Here is an 18,409-nt window from a genome sequence, read left to right as displayed (position 1 = left end):
GGGGGGAAAAAGTTAGTTGGGAGAAGTTTCGGAGGTTTTTTGAGTATCAATTTGCAATTACTATTAGAATAATTATAGTCTACTATACTATTTACAAGTCAATATTATAAAGGACAAATAATGCAACCAAATAGCAATAGAAACTGCCGAAGCGGTTCTCAGGATTCGATCTTCACTGCCAAATAGATGTATAAATTTTGTTCCCACATCGGACTTGTTAAATATCTTTAACTTCGAAAACGAGTATGCTTTAAATAATAATAACGAAAGTGAATATGATCGTGATAATTGCTTAGAGATGGTTGAAGTTATAGGGATAGCTTGATTAAAAAATAAAAGAATCCTTTTGGTTTTTTATTTCTTCTTTAAAATAAGTAAAAACTGTTTTGGGGGTTTTTTTCTTCAAAAAGCCTATTTTCGGGGGGTTTTCGAAAAAAGTTGGGGGGAAATTCGCACGGTCATCTGGCAACACTGTTTATTGTTGTGAATTTACATTTTACGTGACAGTTGTGTTGTGACTTGCATCTTATTTATTCTGCTACATTAAGTGATATTTCCTTATTTCAATAATCATCACAGTGTAATGGCTGACAAACAGAAAGTAGACCTTGGTTTGCTAGAAGAGGATGACGAGTTCGAAGAATTTCCCGCGGAAAGTACGTAAACCTCCAGATGAAGAATATTAAGAAATTAACAAAAAATGTTTTCATTCATTCTATTTTAATTCAAATTTTCTTGTAGATTGGGGTACAGAAGACGCTGATGATGAAGATGTATCGGTTTGGGAAGACAACTGGGAAGACGACGTCATCCAAGATGATTTTAATCAGCAGTTGAGGTTAGATCTTAAAGATTTCTGTTACCTTCATATGGGCCCAATTGCTGTCGTATTTGATTCTTCTTCTTAATCGCATACCCCATTGCTGAAGGTCATGTCCCTGAAAGGCCTTCGTGGCTCTTTGTACCATCAGCTTCCATTTCGTTCGGTTTTCGGCTTCTCTCAGGGCGGTCGCAACAGAGAGTTCGATCAGCGCGGTTACCTGATCCGACCAACAGTTCGGCGGCCGGCCGGCTGTCTTTTCCCTTCTACCTTGCCCACTACAGACAATTTTTCAAGGTTGTTTGGTGGCCGCTGAGAAATATGACCAAAGTAGCCAAGAACCTTTTGGTAGCAAATCGTAGACAGTATTGTTTCTGATTAAATTTAGAATAATAAGGACCAAGCTTCTGTTCTCCATTATATATTTATGCTATCTGAATAAATGTCCATGTTTTTTTATTGCTTACATGGGTGGTCAAGCTTACAGCCCACCTGGCGTTAAGTGGTTACTGGAGCCCATAGACATCTACAACGTTAATGCCGCCCGTGTAATGTCTCAGTATTGTTACAACGGCTGCCCTACCCTTCAAACTGAAATGCTTTACGGCAGAAGGGTGGTGATGCCTACCCGTACATACTCACAAGAGCTCCTATCACCAGTAAATTCTAAGCGAACACTACTGATGTGACTTCATTTAATATTATAGTACAGTAAGCTATATTTTAAGTTCTAGAACTATTTAAAACCCAAACCTTAAAACAAAATTTTATAAATTTATATTTTTAATTTGTCTCGTGCCTCGAACGCACCTAGTTTTTATTTTATTTTACAGCAGGAACATGCCTCTTGTTTGCTCTAAATATTATTAAATACCTTTATGTTGATGTTACAGCAATCAATCTTTAGTTGAAATGTCATCTAGTACATACAATTAGCATTGAAACTTGTTTCAAATTTATAAATCTTGTGTAAAAAGATAGATTGAATATTTTTTATAAATATTGATATTTCTGGTTATATAAGAGTATGCACTTAGTATCAGTAATTAAAGCACATAGAGACCATAATAGGAACTCAATTGGCCACTCTGAAATATAATACTGAAGTCTAGTTTGAGTTAGATACATGCTTTCCATAGAAATCAGCCTCCTTTAGTACATTGCTGCAGGAAGGCACGAATGGGACGATCTGCGCTGGTTTGCAATGACTCTCATGTACTGTATAATCTTTTAAGATAATTAGTTGTTGGTACTTATGTTTCTAACATTATTAGTCATTACATATGATGAGTATGGACTGCTGGAGAGCAGTTACCAAATGTAAATTATATCTGAAACAATTTTATTTCATTTCAGGCAACAACTGGAAAAACTGAAGGATCAGAAATCTTAATTTTAGCTTAGTTGTAATTAAATAATAATAAATGTGATTTTTTACAAACAGTTTTATTTTTAGAACATCCTTTGAAACATTAGTTACCTGGATACATGTTTTATTGATAGAAGATCACAGTTTATCTTGAACAGCATCTAACATATTTTGTAATGAATTGTTCAATACTGCCTCTCTCTGAATAAACCACAATGAATAAAAGTTCATAGATGGAGTGCTCTGTATTCGACTCCATTGTCCACTTTGAGATGAGTCCCAGTTCTATAGTACAACAGTCACTTTCCCACACTTATTTTTTTAGTCAAAGCTTATCATATGTTATCTCTTGAACTCATACTCTTCATTCACACAGTTAATCCAATTCTCTTTAAGACACTCCCTCCTCACCTCAAGGTAAATAAAATAAATATTAAAATTGATGGCTCTGGCCCTATCACTTGCTACTGTGTTCGAGGGAAGACTTGCATGTGTGTGCGTGCATGCAGTTTATGAATGAAAGATCTACCCTCACTGTAGCAGCATGGTTGCAACCGACACAACATACAAATCAGACAGGTCCACTGACTGAAAAATTTGCTACTCAACTCTTCTCGTATAAACTCAATAAAATCATGATAGCAGCTTGAATTAATTATCAGCTTAATGTGCCTCTCTGCTATCAGAGGAGTGCCATCAATGTTGCATGACTCACCGACCAAAACTGTAATAATAAGTGCTATTTAATTTTTCAGGTACTTTATTATAAAAATAGCTTAAAAGACAAAAATATAAAAAAGATTCTTAACAACTTTTCATCACAATAATACTATGATTTCTAAACAAATTCTATTACTCAACTACGATTACTCATGTTGTGCTTTTGAAATATTGGGAACCAAATGGACTCATTACTCCCATTGTGGCTTCCAATCTATCTAATATACAATATTGCTGTTTAGTGAAATTTATGAACAATGTATTTTTGACTACTGTAGATATAAACATGTATATCAAAGCCACAAGATCTTGACATTAAAATAGAGAAAATGAACATTACAATGTATTTATGTTAGCTTTGGTATAACAGTCTTCAAACGGGAACATACAATTGTTCTACGAAAATTAGACAAGACTGTGACTGGTGCAAGCAAGCTTATACACTAAAATGGTTCACATAATTTAGGAATTAATGTAAAAATAAAAAAATACAAGAAATAATGTGTTTGGATATATAACATTTAATTGATTAGTTGAAATAGAAGTTATTGTCTAATTGCTTTGACTTGGGACTGTATGAATAATTTACATTCATCTTAAATTGGTTATTGTTAGCAATATTTAAAGAAAAGTAGTTTTCGATTGTGCTCAGATTTAGGCACTGAGTATTGTGTAAGTTAGTGACAAACCCTTCATTCAATAAATTAGATTTTTTTGTCACCTTGCTTACTGCACCCTTCTGAAACAAAACTTGCAGTTATCTAGAAGTGTATGGCTGCATCATTTGTCCTGAACTGATACTGCTCGTGGTCGTGAGCGGGCTGCGTGCTGGCGTCCTCCTCCTCCATAAAGTAGGAGTCCAGGATGTGGATGCTCTTCTTGTAAATCTGTTGGTTCATAATTCTCATCAACTGGAATATACTCAACTGCTGTCTTAAAAATATTATTCTGAATTTATTATGGTAATTAATTCTATAGTTGCGAATCGTGTTTCGAATCATGATAGATTAAGAAAATCCTATTTATAATCCTATATAATTGGTTAAGAATATTTGAATATTTTTATTGCTTGTCAGGGGTAAAAGTGCTCACGGGTGACACAGTTTTAAGTGTTTATAGAAGTCCATATACCGGAATGTGTCCGGAGATACTAAGTCCAGTTCTCAATACTTATGCATAATGACTTAACATATGACTGCTTAGCGACAGAGGTAAGCAGAATAGTGGACCATTTTTTAACACAAACACCCACAATAACCGTCATTTCTTCTTTGTGAAGTGTTTCGTAACCATTATGTTGAGTATGTATTTCTTAGTAACAATAGTATTAACAACGAGAAAACTTTGTACTACTTCATCTGCATTTTACTCAGTGGGCCAAAAAACGTTTCTAAAAGCATGATCCGTTATCTATACACAGGAAGTAATACACACCTGTTCATTTTCATGTTGTTGTAGGTTCTCAATTTGGTCCAGAGCGCCAATCTCTTCCAACTTTATGCACATTCCTCTAACTTGATCGTATTTCGCCGCAGCCTATGAACAAGACGCAGTGTGCAGTTGTGACGGACAGAGTGCAGTTACTCAAATGAATAATCACATTTCTTTCTGGGCGTTCCCTCAATGCTGAGGATCGTGCCTGTATGTCAATCTTCACTCGGTCCCATCACAATCACATTTACTTGTAGTTTAATGTTTTACGTTTTATTTATTTTTTATTGCTTAGATGGGTGGACAAGCTCACAGCCCACCTGATTGGTGTTAAGTGGTTACTGGAGCCCATAGACATCTACAACGTAAATGCGCCACCCACCTTGAGATATAAGTTCTAAGGTCTCAGTATAGTTATAACGGTTGCCCCACCCTTCAAACCAAAACGCATTACTGCTTCACGGCAGAAATAGGCAGGGTGGTGGTATCTACCCGCGCGGACTCACAAGAGGTCCTACCATCAGTAATTACGCAAATTACAATTTGCGGGTTTAATTTTTATTACACATTTTTATTGTTCATACAGTTCATGAGTATACTCGCTAATAAGAATAATAGAAAATAGCCTCGACCAACACATTAAGAAGCTTTCGTTATCCAGATAATTACCAATAGCCAAATTCAGTTACGAAGCAAATGTACACTCTGATTCAATTAGAATTTAAATTTTAAGCCACGGTCATGTTCTTATTGAAAAAAGGTCGGAAAATAGTGAACAGCAATAGACTTTTGGTGTTACAATACTGAGCAACTCAGTAAGAAAGAATGGTGAATACTACCTCCAGGTGTAGGGTATCGTTAGTTGTAGTGTATAACTATTGCAGGAGTTGGATTAATTATGTAACTTTTGGTTTTGAATTTTCTTAAATATTCACCATACCTGCAATAGATGAGTGAGTCCATCCAGCACTACGATGATGGCTCGGTGATCCCTGGCCTGGAGCAGGGCGCAGTACGGCGACAGAATATCACAGGACAGCATGGCGTCCAGTTGTTCAGGGGTGCCTCCAAGACACAGGTTTGTAATGGCCCAGGCCGCTTCCTTCTGGCACCTGTGTTAGTTAATTGAATATGATTCAATAAAAAAAATTCAAATTTAAAAGCAAAAAAGAAGTTGGACAGAAATAATAAATATTCGACATCTCGTGACTGTAATCTAGTCATTGGCTGAAACAAATAATTTTAATATGGACTGGGCGCCCCTTCAATGTAATCAGGTTTCTTACTATTTCTAGGGTTTTAGTGTTGGTCCTTAGCAATGATGCGACCTTCAAATGATGCACTCAACTACTAAGACTGATGAGCAATATGAACAATTTCAATGCTTAAACCATTTTGTATAAAACATCAAATATCATTAAAATAAAACTTTTTTGGGACCAGAACAGCGTACATAACAATTGATACTTTTCAAACTCTAAGAATAAAAAGAAATGAATAAATGGTGAACATATGCTCAAAAGATAAAGGAAGTGTTGTCATAAAGTGCATCATTTTGTTTGTTATTTGGCAAGTAATTTCACAAATAGATTCCTGTATGAATTGATTTAACTTTGATTAATTTTGCTTTTATGTTATTTTCGTGTATATTTAACTGTTTATGTAACTAAATTATTCTATTAAGATATCTACATTAAAAAAAAATAGATTTAAGAGGTTTATTTAACCTTGTTTAAAATTTGTGTGGTATTAATATGTATGTAATAATCAAATACAATTTCCTCAGAGGTACACACTTGATGTCATGATGCACCAGGACCCTAGCGATTGGCTCCAGCACCCCGCTGTCGATAGCTCTCTGTATCTGTGGTGCTGTTCCCGCGAACACGTTGCTGCAAGCCCACGCAGCTTCCTTACTGAGAGCAGGAGATGCAGACAGGAGACGACTTATGGGTTTAAGGCAGTCGGCATCCAGGCAACGGTCTGTCTGTAACATCCAGTTAAGGTTATTAAGGGTAGTAATGTTAAGTTTTCCAGAAAAAATCAGTCTAGATAAAATATCCGATCCTATTTCAATGTGAGTGGAGGCATTCTTGTGGTTTGAAAATATTTCTTAAATGTGAAAAAAAATGAAATCGCTCAAATATCACACCTAAATAAGCTATCAAACAAAAAATTCTATCTGACAAAATAAAAACTTAACAAAATCAAGTTATATGATAAATAAGTAAAATTATCTAATTAAAAGTTAAACTAAATCATCACACAAAGAACAAAGTGAACTAAATAGGTATTCAGTAGCACAGCATCACATGATCAAATTATCAATGTATAAATAAATTATTAACATTATATCTATTACTAACAACACAATAAAATAGAAATGAATAAAATTAGGAACAGATATATAATAAGATCCTAAGCTTGTCACAAAAATGTCAGAAATTAATTACAAAAGATGTTCAGTTATGATTAATCTAATCATTTAACAGTTATGATTAATCTAATCATTTAATTACTATAAGAAGTTTAAGCCGAAAAGTGTTTCTTATCGATCATGTTAAACCATAGGGAAATTAAGAAAGTCAGACAATTTGAAAAAATTATGATGCTATTAGATTAGAAGTTTTATTTTTTCAGTGTAGCTTTATCATTGGTAGAGAACTAGAGAAAGAAGAATTGCTCCCCCTTTCCTATGTATTTCTGCCACTAGCTGACAATATTTTTGGTTTGAACAAGAACTGAATCAGGGGTACTTCACTCTCATGTATCAAGGATGTAATCAGTTGTAATATCATAGAGACATGAATATATATATTTTTTATTGCTTAGTTGGGTGGACGAGCTCACAGCCCACAGTGTTAAGTGGTTACTGGAGCCCATAGACATCCACAACGTAAATGCGCCACCCACCTTGAGATATACGTTCTAAGGTCTCAAGTATAGTTACAAGGACTGTCCCACACTTCTAAACCGAAATGCATTACTGATTCACGGCAGAAATAGGCAGAGTGGTGGAACCCACCCACGCGGACTCACAAGAGGTCCTACCACCAGTAAAAACTGTATATAAAGTAATAAACTATAAGTATATAAACTAAAGCCTGAAGTTGAAAATTGCCTCATTGCACAAGAAGTTAAATTTGCTTCAGTACCTGTATATCTGAGCCGGTGAGCATATTTCCTAAAGCTCGCAGTGCTGGTGTGGCGACTGCAGGTGCTGGGTGTTCTAGTAGAGAAACGAGACGCGGCAGCAGATGTCTGGTAGTCTGCACCCCTTCTATGCGCTCATTGGGGCCGTCTGTCAGATATGACAATGCCCAGCATGAGTCCGCTGAAATAGTAAGCATGTTATGTTTATCTTGAGTAGGGTGTATAATGAAGAAATTACTTTTACAGTAAACATTACTTACCAAGCACATCTTGATCTGATATTTCCAATAAATCAGAAATGTAAGGTAGAGCCGGGGCTACAAGATCGAATTGCACTAGAGGGTTTTTGTTTCTAGAAATGAACAAGAAAAATATAACATATTGATTATTTTTTTTAACAAATCTGAGAAACATTTGGTGACGAATTCAAATTTGACAGCCTCATTGAAAGGTACAGCTATTTGGGAAATTGTTTGGTACAAGTAAGCTAACACTGGAGGTGAGACGTGATGAGAGTCTGTATAAGTGTCTACTAAAAGTCCTCCATTTTTTCCACAACTGAACTACCGAACTGTAAAGCATGAGAACAAGCAAGAATAACATGAAAAATATACAAAATGATGTTACTAACCCATAAAAGAGCAATCAAAATAAAAATTATCAAACTTAAGCCTTGATATTATTTGCTAGATAGAACGAAATACCTGCAAAGGTTACTGTAAGTCCAAACAGCTATTCTCAGTTGACTGGTTGGAGTTTGTGCATTTAGAAGTGGCACCAAGGCCTGCATTATTCCTGCATTTAGGATCATATCTCTAGTCTCCGGGCCGTCTCCAGCTATGTTCCCCAGTGCCCATGCGCACTGTTCTCCGACCACACCGCCTTGACCTAAAAGGCTTATTAGTTTGGGTACAGCTCCACCCTAAAATATTAGTAAATAATAATTTGCTTTAATTTGATTGTCTTGTAAATTTTAGCATATCATGGTAAGTGGTTACAATTGCTCAGAAGCTATACCAGAAGTACACTTGCCCACTGCCTACCACAAAACTTTCATTGCCCATTTAGAATTTGACATAATGAAACCATAATTAGTTGTTGCACTGGCAGTATATATTTAATGATGGCAGTGACTTGAGTCTGCCCTAGGCATTGCTGAAGTCCATGGGCGACAGTAACCACTCACAGGTGGGCCATACGCTCAGTGTAACAACATCTGAACTTTTAAATGTTGATTTTGTGTTGTAACATGGCACTTATTGCTGCTTCAAAATGACAAGTACTAATGTTTAATTTTGCATAATTGTTTTCTGCTAATGTTAAAGTTATCTGACATATGGGTTTATTAACATGAGCAGTCCAATCATCAGCTCTGAAGAACTATGTGTGCTGACATTAAAACTTTCCAGTTATGATAATTACCAAACTAGAGTGTTGGATAATGCGATACTTACATCAACAACAGCCATGGTATGTTGTCGGGTGCCTGAAGCAATATTGGTGAGAGCCCATGCTGCTTCAAACTGTAGATCGCTACTGTAATACATAACCATTTACTTATTTTACCAATTGTAAATGCTAACCATAAAGAAAAATAGGTTTGAGAAAACAATCTGTGTAATTGAGATTCATATAGACTGATTTTATGGAAACCGTTTTATTAAGGCGTGTCCTGCGTATCATAAGTTGACCAGTTGACCATTTATTTCATTATTTTTAATTAATAAAATAGATTTTCTTATATTATAATTAAAAAAAATATCCTGATGCTTAACTTGATCTGCACATGTTTTCAAGGAATTGAGCTTAAGTGAATTGTGTGGCTTAACTATGTCCAGTTTAGTAATGGAGCAAATAGACAGGATGGCCATTATTCTGAAGCAATTTACATTTTAGTCTAATATCTCAACGTCTGAAAAGTGTATAAATGGTGTGCTTTGGTATTTTGATACTACAAAAAATCCAGCCAGTTCCTTAGAACTCCACTTTTGTAAGCAAATTTCTTCCATAATAATAGACACGTTAGATAGAGAGATTAAAAGGTTTTACCATTCATCATGATCCAAAGCTTCAACCAAAGGCTTAATGACTCCTGCATTAACCATAATAGAGATGGGTGGTTTCTGTTCGCGAGACAGCATTCTGCGAGCTGCTCGTGCTGCATTTGTCTTTCTGGTTAGGTCTTGTGATTTGAGTTCTGTATGAATTGAAATAAATTGACTGATTTTAATAATTTTGAAAAGGTGCTTTCAATGTACAACAGAATGTGTTTTGAGTAATGTACAACAAGTCATAGAGAAGAGCTGCTTAGCATGACACCTGAGATTTGAACAGTACTAATGATTGCACATCCAAAAGACAAAAGATGTATGACGCTAACAACAACTCAATGATACAAGGGTTTATTCTGTATAAGAAGACAAATAAAAAGGCTGATTCAATTTTATTACACAGTGTTGAAGTTGTTGGAGACTACAGCATAAGCAAATATTTATAGATATTAGTAGTTGCTTCACAACAACAGGCACTTGTGTTTGTCATTTGCCAATCTAGAGACATAACAGCAAAAATATAATAAGAAAAAATACCCTCCAGAATTTCTTCAGGCGTCATGACTTTCTCTGTTTCCACAGGAGTTTCAGTCTCCGGGGACATTGCACGCCTCTTAAGGAGTTGTTCATCTCGAGCCTGTTTTCGTAACGCCACACTGAGCTCTGCACGTTTGCGACGCAACTCCTGTTGATTTTTAAAATTCAAAGCTACCTATGAGGTCTGCAAATATGTAACATGAGCCCTGATGATCTTTTACAGAATCTTGGCTCACAATTGTAACAACTTTTTATTATGATTGCTACAGTATCTGTTTTCTTTTGTCTAATTATGCAGACTACAGAGAGATAGTGAAAAATTAATTAAGACTCTGTTAATATCAAACAAACATGACAGAATGAAATGGAGATCGTGGAAGCCATAATTTAATGCGATATTTGATATTCAACACTTAGTGTTTTGATAAACATATTGGACCTTTAGTAATATTCATTAATAGTCAGTATTATTCTGTAACCTTGACAAAAAAAAAAACTCACTAGTTTAGGACTTATTGATTGTTGTATTTGGAAAAAATATATTATTTTGTGTATGTACGTAGGTAAAGACTTATTTAATTATTTTAATGTAGATGACATCCGAGGTAAAACCGCATTTGGGTGTTAAGGTAAGCATTGTATGAGAATGCATGGAAAAGTGAAATAATTATTTTAATCTACCTTCCAACATTTCAAAATAAATAAATAATAAATTAAATATACTGATAAAATTTAAATCTTAAGCTATTCTGAGTTTAAAATATTATGTGGTATGTACCTTTGAAGTAAGATTTCAAGTTTAGAATTTAAAATAACTTACTGTGGTACCCTGACCGGCGTTTTTGTACGATGACAATCTCGAGGTTCGTTCAGCCATTGTGATAGTATAAATTATTATAACCGATGTATATACAGAATAAAGTTAAAACGAAAATGATTACAATAAATAACAAGAACTTAAAAATTAATGTGAATGGCGATCTTCCCTTTGCAACCGAATTTGAAATTTGAAAATTTTAAATGTTACTAGCATATAAAAATATATTTTAGAACTTTTTCATTTTTTAAGATAAATCTACCTTTTTTCGTCATGAATATGATTTTTAATGAAATTTATACTTAATACTTTATACTTACTACTTATTAATACTTATTACTTAAGCGTGTTTAAGTTCTGGCGTAACAAAACTCTGGCAGGGATATTCTCGCAGAAAATCTTTGACACCTAGCTTTTTAAAGTGCCGTCTATAATCACGAATGTAATGTAACTATTTTTCAAGAAAACTATTTCTGGTTTATGAGTTTTTCATAGGACGAAGTTATTTTTTCCTTTTTTTCAAATGATAGTTTTCATTTCTTTTTTTATATTTTGCCAATATGATTTTGAAACGGTTTTTTTAAAGGTGCATAGTTCATTTTTAGTCTAACGACTATATAAGGTTTTTTTGTTTTCATCAAATTTCATTCTTCTATATGTCCTCTCATCTTCGTGATGAGCTCGGCCACTAAAATTTCTAAACAAAGTCATTCTTACTCCTTGTCGTGTCCAACAAACTGTATTTTATATGATTACACAACCGACTCTCCATGTTACCTGGTTCTATGGCACCATGACAGCTGTCCCGACTTAACACAGAAATTAAAAGAGTGTTACATATTATAATGTTCATTAAAGCAGGGATATGCAAAATCTTGGTGGCTCTGAAGTCATGTTAAGTGGAAGTTATTTATCTATGATCTGAAGCTACTACCTAATGTCTTCCTTTTCTCCTTTCTCTATAAAGGTTAGGTTGCGTGATGTGGTGTAACCCTATGTCGCAAATTATTCAAATTAAAATTCGAATTTAATTCTTATCAAATATGAAATTCATTTACTATTTCTCACTTTCTTTCTATAATGTGTAAAATTATTTAGGCTGCTGATCGGAGTTTTACTGAATGGTCTAATTAATAAACTAATCATTAAATATAAACCAATCATGAAATTATTCCAGTATTCCTAGACTGTGATTGCAAATTGAGTTTTTGTAAGAATTGAGCTTGTTATTTGTAAGTGGATAAGGTCAGAAAAACTTTTTAAGAATAGTCCGTTAGGCTATTTTTCAAAAGATTCGAATTGATTGGCGAATATGCGACTGATACGTTTTCGATACAACAACACTTTCTTATAGTGTCTTCACATGTTATTTAATTTCCTAAAATACTGTTGGTGAGACATGTTGCAATCATGAGCAGTGCCTGCATGCCATCCAGTCATGCAGGCATGCTTTACGGCTTAAAGAGTAAAGATTAAGTAGTCTTTTCGCCAGCGCAACGGAGAAAAGAATTTAAATATTGCATAGTAATTAATAAATAATTATAAGTACTTTTATGGTTTAGTAGTGCGTTTATTATTTTTATATCAATTTTCAGACTTATTTTTGTAAATGACTTGTCTAAAATATGACAAAGACTTTATTATCTGTGGGGGCCTTTATGAGTTTCTAAAAGGCGGCGGTATAAGGTTGTTAATCTACATGATGCTATTGTGCTTGGATTGGGTAATTATTGGATGAATCTGTAATGAATGTCTTAACTTTCCATTAGTAATACTATTCGTTACAAATACTACAAATATTTCTATAAATATCAATGTATCCTTAACGAATTCCTGACCCGTTTATACTATTGTTAGTTGAAGCTTGGTACAGTCGTGGTTGGCGCTTCGGTGGAGGTTTCTGCTGTAAGGTTGAAGTATTTACAGATGCTTCTATGCCATAAAAATAAAACTAAATATATACAGCAACACTCAACTAGGGATGATCGGTATTAGAAAAACATCGATGTTGACATCGATTTAAAATTATCGATGTACGATACAAATCGATAGCAAAAAATCGACTTCTAAAAACATCGATGTTTTTGGGAGGAAATAAAGCTGTCTATTTTATTTATTAATCGTTTTTATTAAAACAACGTTTTACGGATTATAAGCGGGGGTTTAATTATTGGACTTGACTCCGACATCACACTTCACAGTATACGTTTCCTTAATTACACACATTTATGTAGTACGGCTTACTTCGATTACGTTAATCAGGGTCATCTAGTTTAAAAAAGTTGTACTATCTAGGGACTCACTAGCTAGAAAGTACATCCACAGTTCATCATCAACCTGTAGCTCTCCACGCTGGATGTAGGCCTCTCCCATAGTCCGCCGCAATGAACGATCCTCCGCCTTCCGCATCCAATCTCTCCCAGCATATCGCCGCAAGCTACCGGTCCAACGGGCAAGGGGACGCCCAACGCTGCGCTTACCGGTACGTGGTCTCCAGTCCAGAACACTTCTGCTCCAACGGCCATCGCTTCTGCGACATGTATGTCCGGCCCATTGCCATTTCCGCTTGCTAATCTTTAGGGCTATGTCGGTTACTTTGGTTCTTTGATGGATTTCTTCATTTCTGACTCGATCCATCAAATAAACTCCGAGCATACACCTTTCCATAGCACGCTGAACGACTTTGAACTTACGGACCAGGCCTACGGTCAATGTCCACGTTTCAGCACCATATGTCATGACATGCAGCACGCAAGCTTCGAAGACTTTTGTCTTTAGGCATTGCGGGATTGCTGAGTTTAAAATATGACGGAGCTTTCCATACGCAGCCCAGACCAACTGTATGCACCTATCAGCTTCCTTCTCAAAGTTGGCCCTGCCTAGCTGAACAATTTGGCTTAGATATGTGTATTCTGACACAACTTCGAGTACCGCGAATTCGACTATTACCGGTCCAGGATAATATGGTCGTTGAACATGACCTTAGTTTTGTCCAGATTCATTCCCAGACCAACACGTCGTGACGCGGCATTGAGCTCAACCAGCATACAGCTGAGATCTTTCAGCGACTCTGCCATTATAACGATATGTGGAGTTGGAGGAGGTGTGAGAGATGCTAGCCATTGACATAAATGCCCAGCTTACTCCAGTCCAGAGTCTTGAAGACATCCTCGGGAGCAGCAGTGAACAGTTTCGGCGATATAACGTCACCCTGTCGCACCCCTCTGTGAAGCTCAATCGGGATTGTCTGCTGGTTTTGAATCTGGACTGTCATTTTGGCAGCTTTATATAAACTCTTCAACACCTCAACGTATCGATAATCGACTAGGCATCGCTGTATGAATTCCAGAACAGCCCAAGTTTCGACGGAGTCGAAGGCTTTTTTGTAGTCCACAAACGCGAGACACAGAGGACGATTGTATTCTTCAGTCTTCTGAATAACCTGTCTCAGCATGTGGATGTGGTCTAGCGTACTGTAGCCTTTGCGAAACCCAGCCTGCTCCGGAGGTTGGAACTCGTTAAGTCTAGAGGCCAAGCGATTTGTAAGGACTTTCGAGAACAGCTTATAAATTTGGCTAAGAAGTGAAATAGCTCTGTAGTTCTTGAGCAGAGCACGGTCTCCCTTTTTAAAGAACAGAATGACAGTACCCTTGCTCCAGGCTTCCGGTCTAGTCGTTTTTTGGATGACGGTGTTGAGCGTTGTGCATAATTGGTTGAGAACAATTCTGTACTGATTCCGTCATCTCCTGTAGCTCTGTTATTTTTAAACTTTAAACTATTCCAAAGCACCCCTTATTTCTTCTATACTGACGTCGGGTATGTCTTCCGTATAGTGGCGGACTAAGGGGGCTCGGTGATCATTCTCTGGGTGGGCAAAGGGTTTGGGAGTATGTGAGGCATAGAGACTACGGTAGTAGCTCTCCACAGTTAGTGGCCCTAAAAGATATAATAATATGGTCGTTTCGATAGTTCGATATTTTATTCTCATAACATCGATATTATCGAAACCAAAACATCGATGTTTATTCAACATCGATAAATATCAATCATCCCTACACTGAACAGCTGTTCGCTCTAAAATATTCACTGGTTTGAACTAGTTTGATGTCTTGCTGTGGTATAAGCCAGGAACGACCCACTATATTTGTACACGTTAATAATTTAAACCTACAACCTAAAAATTTTTATAAATTTATACTTTCACACAAAAGATAAATATGCACGGATCGTACGTTGTTCCAATCAACTTTACCATTAGGTCTATTTTGGCATAGAAGGCGTGACTGGTTTTGATTGATTTATTACCACTGCCTTATAATTATTATCAAGGTTTTAAATATAATTATGGATCATTAATGTTATCTATTACAATAATTACTACATGTGTCTGTTTTAAATAATGTAACTCTGTACCAAGGCTTGTAAAACTTTGTTGCTTCGGGGTGATTGATATTTACACATACATAATTATAAAAAAATCGGGTCAAGTATTGAGAAAAATGTTTAATCTCTTTTTTTCCTAACATTAATCATAGTTTAAGCACTTGTAAATGCTCAGTTTCCATCAATCCATATCACTTTTGAATATTTGATATTGTTGAATTTAAACCTCAACAAGAAAGAGGAGGATAAAGTTATTAGGTAGCGGAATTAATTAATTAGCTCGTAAGTCGAAAGACGGATCATTCCAAAGAGTATAGGAAGATAACTTCATTATGAGTCGAACTGCATTGCGACTCGAGTATCGAGTTAATGCAGTCGGGATCAGAGAAAAAAAAAACGACTGTCTGAATAAAATAAGAAGTAGGAGGCGCTGAAACGACAGATATTGAATGGTGGGACGATCTTACCATGCGCAATGACGATTAAATAAATAATACTGACTTTACTCTGCAGTTCAACAATGAATTTACAATACTTTCAGTACACGACGTCAGAATCGTAACCATCGTAAATGAATGTTATTAAAACGGGTTAGCACGCGTTCTCGAGCGTGTTATTACGCAAAATGTATGATGTTGGGCGTGACATGTCAAATCAGCCGGGTCGAGCCGAAGAAGCGCGGCTGTTTTCCGTCCTTGTTAACTATATGAAGTAGAGCGGGACGGAGTCGCTGGACAGGCAGGAGCTGAGGGTGTCGCCATTTTCATTTTGACGAATATTGACAGCACGGCAGACAGGCAGCGGCGCGCCCGACGACGCGGCGTCTACACTATTTTTATTTTGATAGTGATTCATTTAACGACCTGATTACGTTATTTAAACCGTTCCGTGTACGTAATTAAAAAACATCGTTTACTATCTGAGTGACGTGCATTGTAAACACTGTTGAACTTTTTGGTGCTAACCTCTACTACGTTTTTTTTCGTCGTAAGTGGTGTTTTTGAGAACTGCAAGACTGATCGATATGTGCAAGACGTTCTACAGATGACTTTGTATTCTAATATACCTAGGTGGTGTATTCTGGTGAGTAAACTATCGCATTTGAATAAAATATCAATATTAATCTATGTCATAATAGCTATTTGTAGAATACAGCTTTCTTAGCGAACAAATTTGGCACGGGTTTCGGTTTTTGATGTGCAAAACGACAGACATCCTTTGTTGCGGTAGCTCCAGTTTGTTTACGAACTGTCAGGGGCAGTACACGGCCTAAGATATATTGCCTGGGTTGGCGACTATGCGTGGAATCGGTGCGCAAGCGAAACACGACCGTATGTTGATGTCTTAACGTTCATAGTCGGGTGGGACGGGCCATGATAACGGCCCGTAGAATTAATTTATCACACGCCGCCGCTTGACAAGTTGAAAACATAAATTCGACCTTGGCGCTCCACGTGGTTTCGAAGTTCAAACCTTTGTGTTTAGGTCTCGCTTTTGTTTAGAACTTTCAAAATATTTATTTGCTTTTGTGTGTATTGATCATTTTATTTTTTTTGTTTAACGGACTACTCTTTTTGATGAATGGATCCATTTTTTACGCATTTATTCTAATGGCACAGGTCTAAATATAAAAATAATACTAGGTGAGTTTCGTGATTCGATTATTCTAGTTAGGTATCTTCCACACTGGGACGAAGTAAGACGTAGGAGGACTGTGATTAATTCAACATGTTTTTCGTTATTTTTAATTAATAAATAGTCAAATGTGGATTAAAAGATGGTATACGTTTCGAAAAAAATAATAATAATTGAAAAACACCTAAGGGGAAAACTTAAAAAAAACCAATATCGACATTAAAAATAATATGTGAAAATCATTAATTTTTGTTTTAATTATAATCGAGAGCAAGACTAGTTCCCATCCTGCCTATTTCTGCTGCAAAGTAGTCATGGAGTCCAGTTAGTAGGGTAAGCCAGGAGTTATTCTCTAAATTGAGAGAAGACCTTATGCCCCAAGACGAGTTGTCGTATTCGTTTTACTGGTGGTAGGACCTCTTGTGAGTCCACGCGGGTAGGTACCACCACCCTGCCTATTTTTGCCGTGAAGCAGTAATGCGGTTCGGTTTGAAGGGTGGGGCAGCCGTTGTAACTATACTTGAGACCTCAGAACTTATATCTTAAGGTGGGTGGCGCATTTACGTTGTAGATGTCTATGGGCTCCAGTAACCACTTAACATCAGGTGGGCTGTGAGTTCGTCCACCCATCTAAGCAAAAAAAAAAATTATATCGCGACCTCTGTGTGTCCCGGTGATCAGTTAACACCTGATGGGCCGTCAGCTCGTTTGTACCCCATAATTAAATAAACATAGTTCAGAATATTATTTGAAAAACAATATACTTGGAAATTTAATTTTTGTATTTACACAAAGAAACAGACAAAATAAACCTTTCTTAGCTAAATAAAGTCCAAAAATTTGTTTATAAAATAAAAACGTTCTTAATTGGCAAACTTCATTAACAATTTCATCTTCTGTTATATATTGTTAATACTGGTCAGGACATCTGAACAAAGTTATCGCGTCTTTACGGATCTATACGATCCAGTAACCCTTGCATTAGACGCCTTCAGCTATAACGCTAGGAACAGGGACCCCGGTAACCGTACTCGTCGAACTCGACAAAGAGTTCGACGTGCAATGCGTAACCTAAATAAACATTAGCCCGTTGATTTTCTCGCCGGAACTCCTCATCGCGGGTCGCGATTCCGATCCGGCGGTTGATTCTTTCGCGAAGCAGCTATTCTTGAGTTGTTAGGTCTCCTTTGGAGACGCTCGGGTAGCTGTTAGCAAATCTCACTCCTCCTGGCTGAGCCCTTGCTCGCGCACCTGTCCTGGTGAAACTGGAAAGGCCTCTGGGCCACTAGGAATCCCTCAATCCTAAAAAAAGAAGCAAATTTATGAAATTATTGTATTGTCATCAGCCTTTTTTTTATCCTACCTAAGCTGATAGCCTTGAGAGGCTATATCAGCCTAACCTTAACTAGTAGGTGAGCTCACGGGGCTCAAACCTGACGACGTTCCTAATACAAATCCTAGCAAGAGCCGTGCTTCGCAGAATCTACCACCGG

The 18,409-nt window shown here is 36.4% G+C and overlaps 3 protein-coding genes across 9 annotated transcripts in view; 2 read left to right on the top strand and 1 right to left on the bottom strand.

The window, feature by feature from the left end:
* Positions 1-486: 486 nt before the first annotated feature.
* LOC101747136 (importin subunit alpha-5) lies at positions 487-15,924 on the bottom strand. 4 transcript variants are annotated; one of them, XM_062675305.1, is made up of 12 exons: positions 15,749-15,907; positions 10,082-10,229; positions 9,543-9,690; positions 8,948-9,029; positions 8,198-8,415; positions 7,754-7,845; positions 7,496-7,674; positions 6,137-6,327; positions 5,281-5,452; positions 4,344-4,445; positions 3,631-3,796; positions 487-2,913 (listed from the first exon to the last, which is right to left on the bottom strand). In XM_062675305.1, the coding sequence occupies exons 1-11, from the start codon at positions 15,749-15,751 to the stop codon at positions 3,671-3,673; spliced, it is 1,461 nt and encodes a 486-aa protein (XP_062531289.1). In that variant the 5' UTR covers positions 15,752-15,907; the 3' UTR covers positions 487-2,913; positions 3,631-3,670. The 4 variants fall into 4 exon arrangements, with proteins under 4 accessions (XP_062531289.1, XP_062531288.1, XP_012549795.1 ...); XM_062675304.1 differs by lacking the exon at positions 15,749-15,907 and adding an exon at positions 10,902-11,116; XM_012694341.4 differs by lacking the exon at positions 487-2,913 and having other exon boundaries at positions 2,932-3,796; positions 15,749-15,924.
* On the top strand, positions 512-2,261 carry LOC101735482 (26S proteasome complex subunit SEM1). Its single transcript, XM_062675310.1, has 2 exons — positions 512-656; positions 742-2,261. The coding sequence occupies exons 1-2, from the start codon at positions 584-586 to the stop codon at positions 906-908; spliced, it is 240 nt and encodes a 79-aa protein (XP_062531294.1). The 5' UTR covers positions 512-583; the 3' UTR covers positions 909-2,261.
* A 96-nt stretch (positions 15,925-16,020) lies between the features above and the next one.
* LOC101747000 (homeobox protein PKNOX2) overlaps positions 16,021-18,409 on the top strand; it is a 29,409-nt gene continuing 27,020 nt past the window's right edge. Inside the window, exon 1 of one of the 4 annotated variants that reach the window (XM_062675307.1) lies at positions 16,021-16,364. The gene's annotated coding sequence lies outside the window, so the exon portion shown is untranslated. The remainder of the gene's footprint in view (positions 16,365-18,409) is intronic. The other 3 variants (XM_062675308.1, XM_038019149.2, XM_038019150.2) reach the window with 3 other exon arrangements.

This window comes from Bombyx mori, chromosome 23, assembly GCF_030269925.1.
Source record: "Bombyx mori chromosome 23, ASM3026992v2".
Lineage (NCBI taxonomy): Eukaryota > Metazoa > Arthropoda > Insecta > Lepidoptera > Bombycidae > Bombyx > Bombyx mori.
The sequence above is the reverse complement of the archived record's forward strand: the minus strand, read 5'-3'. Positions and strand labels throughout refer to the sequence as shown.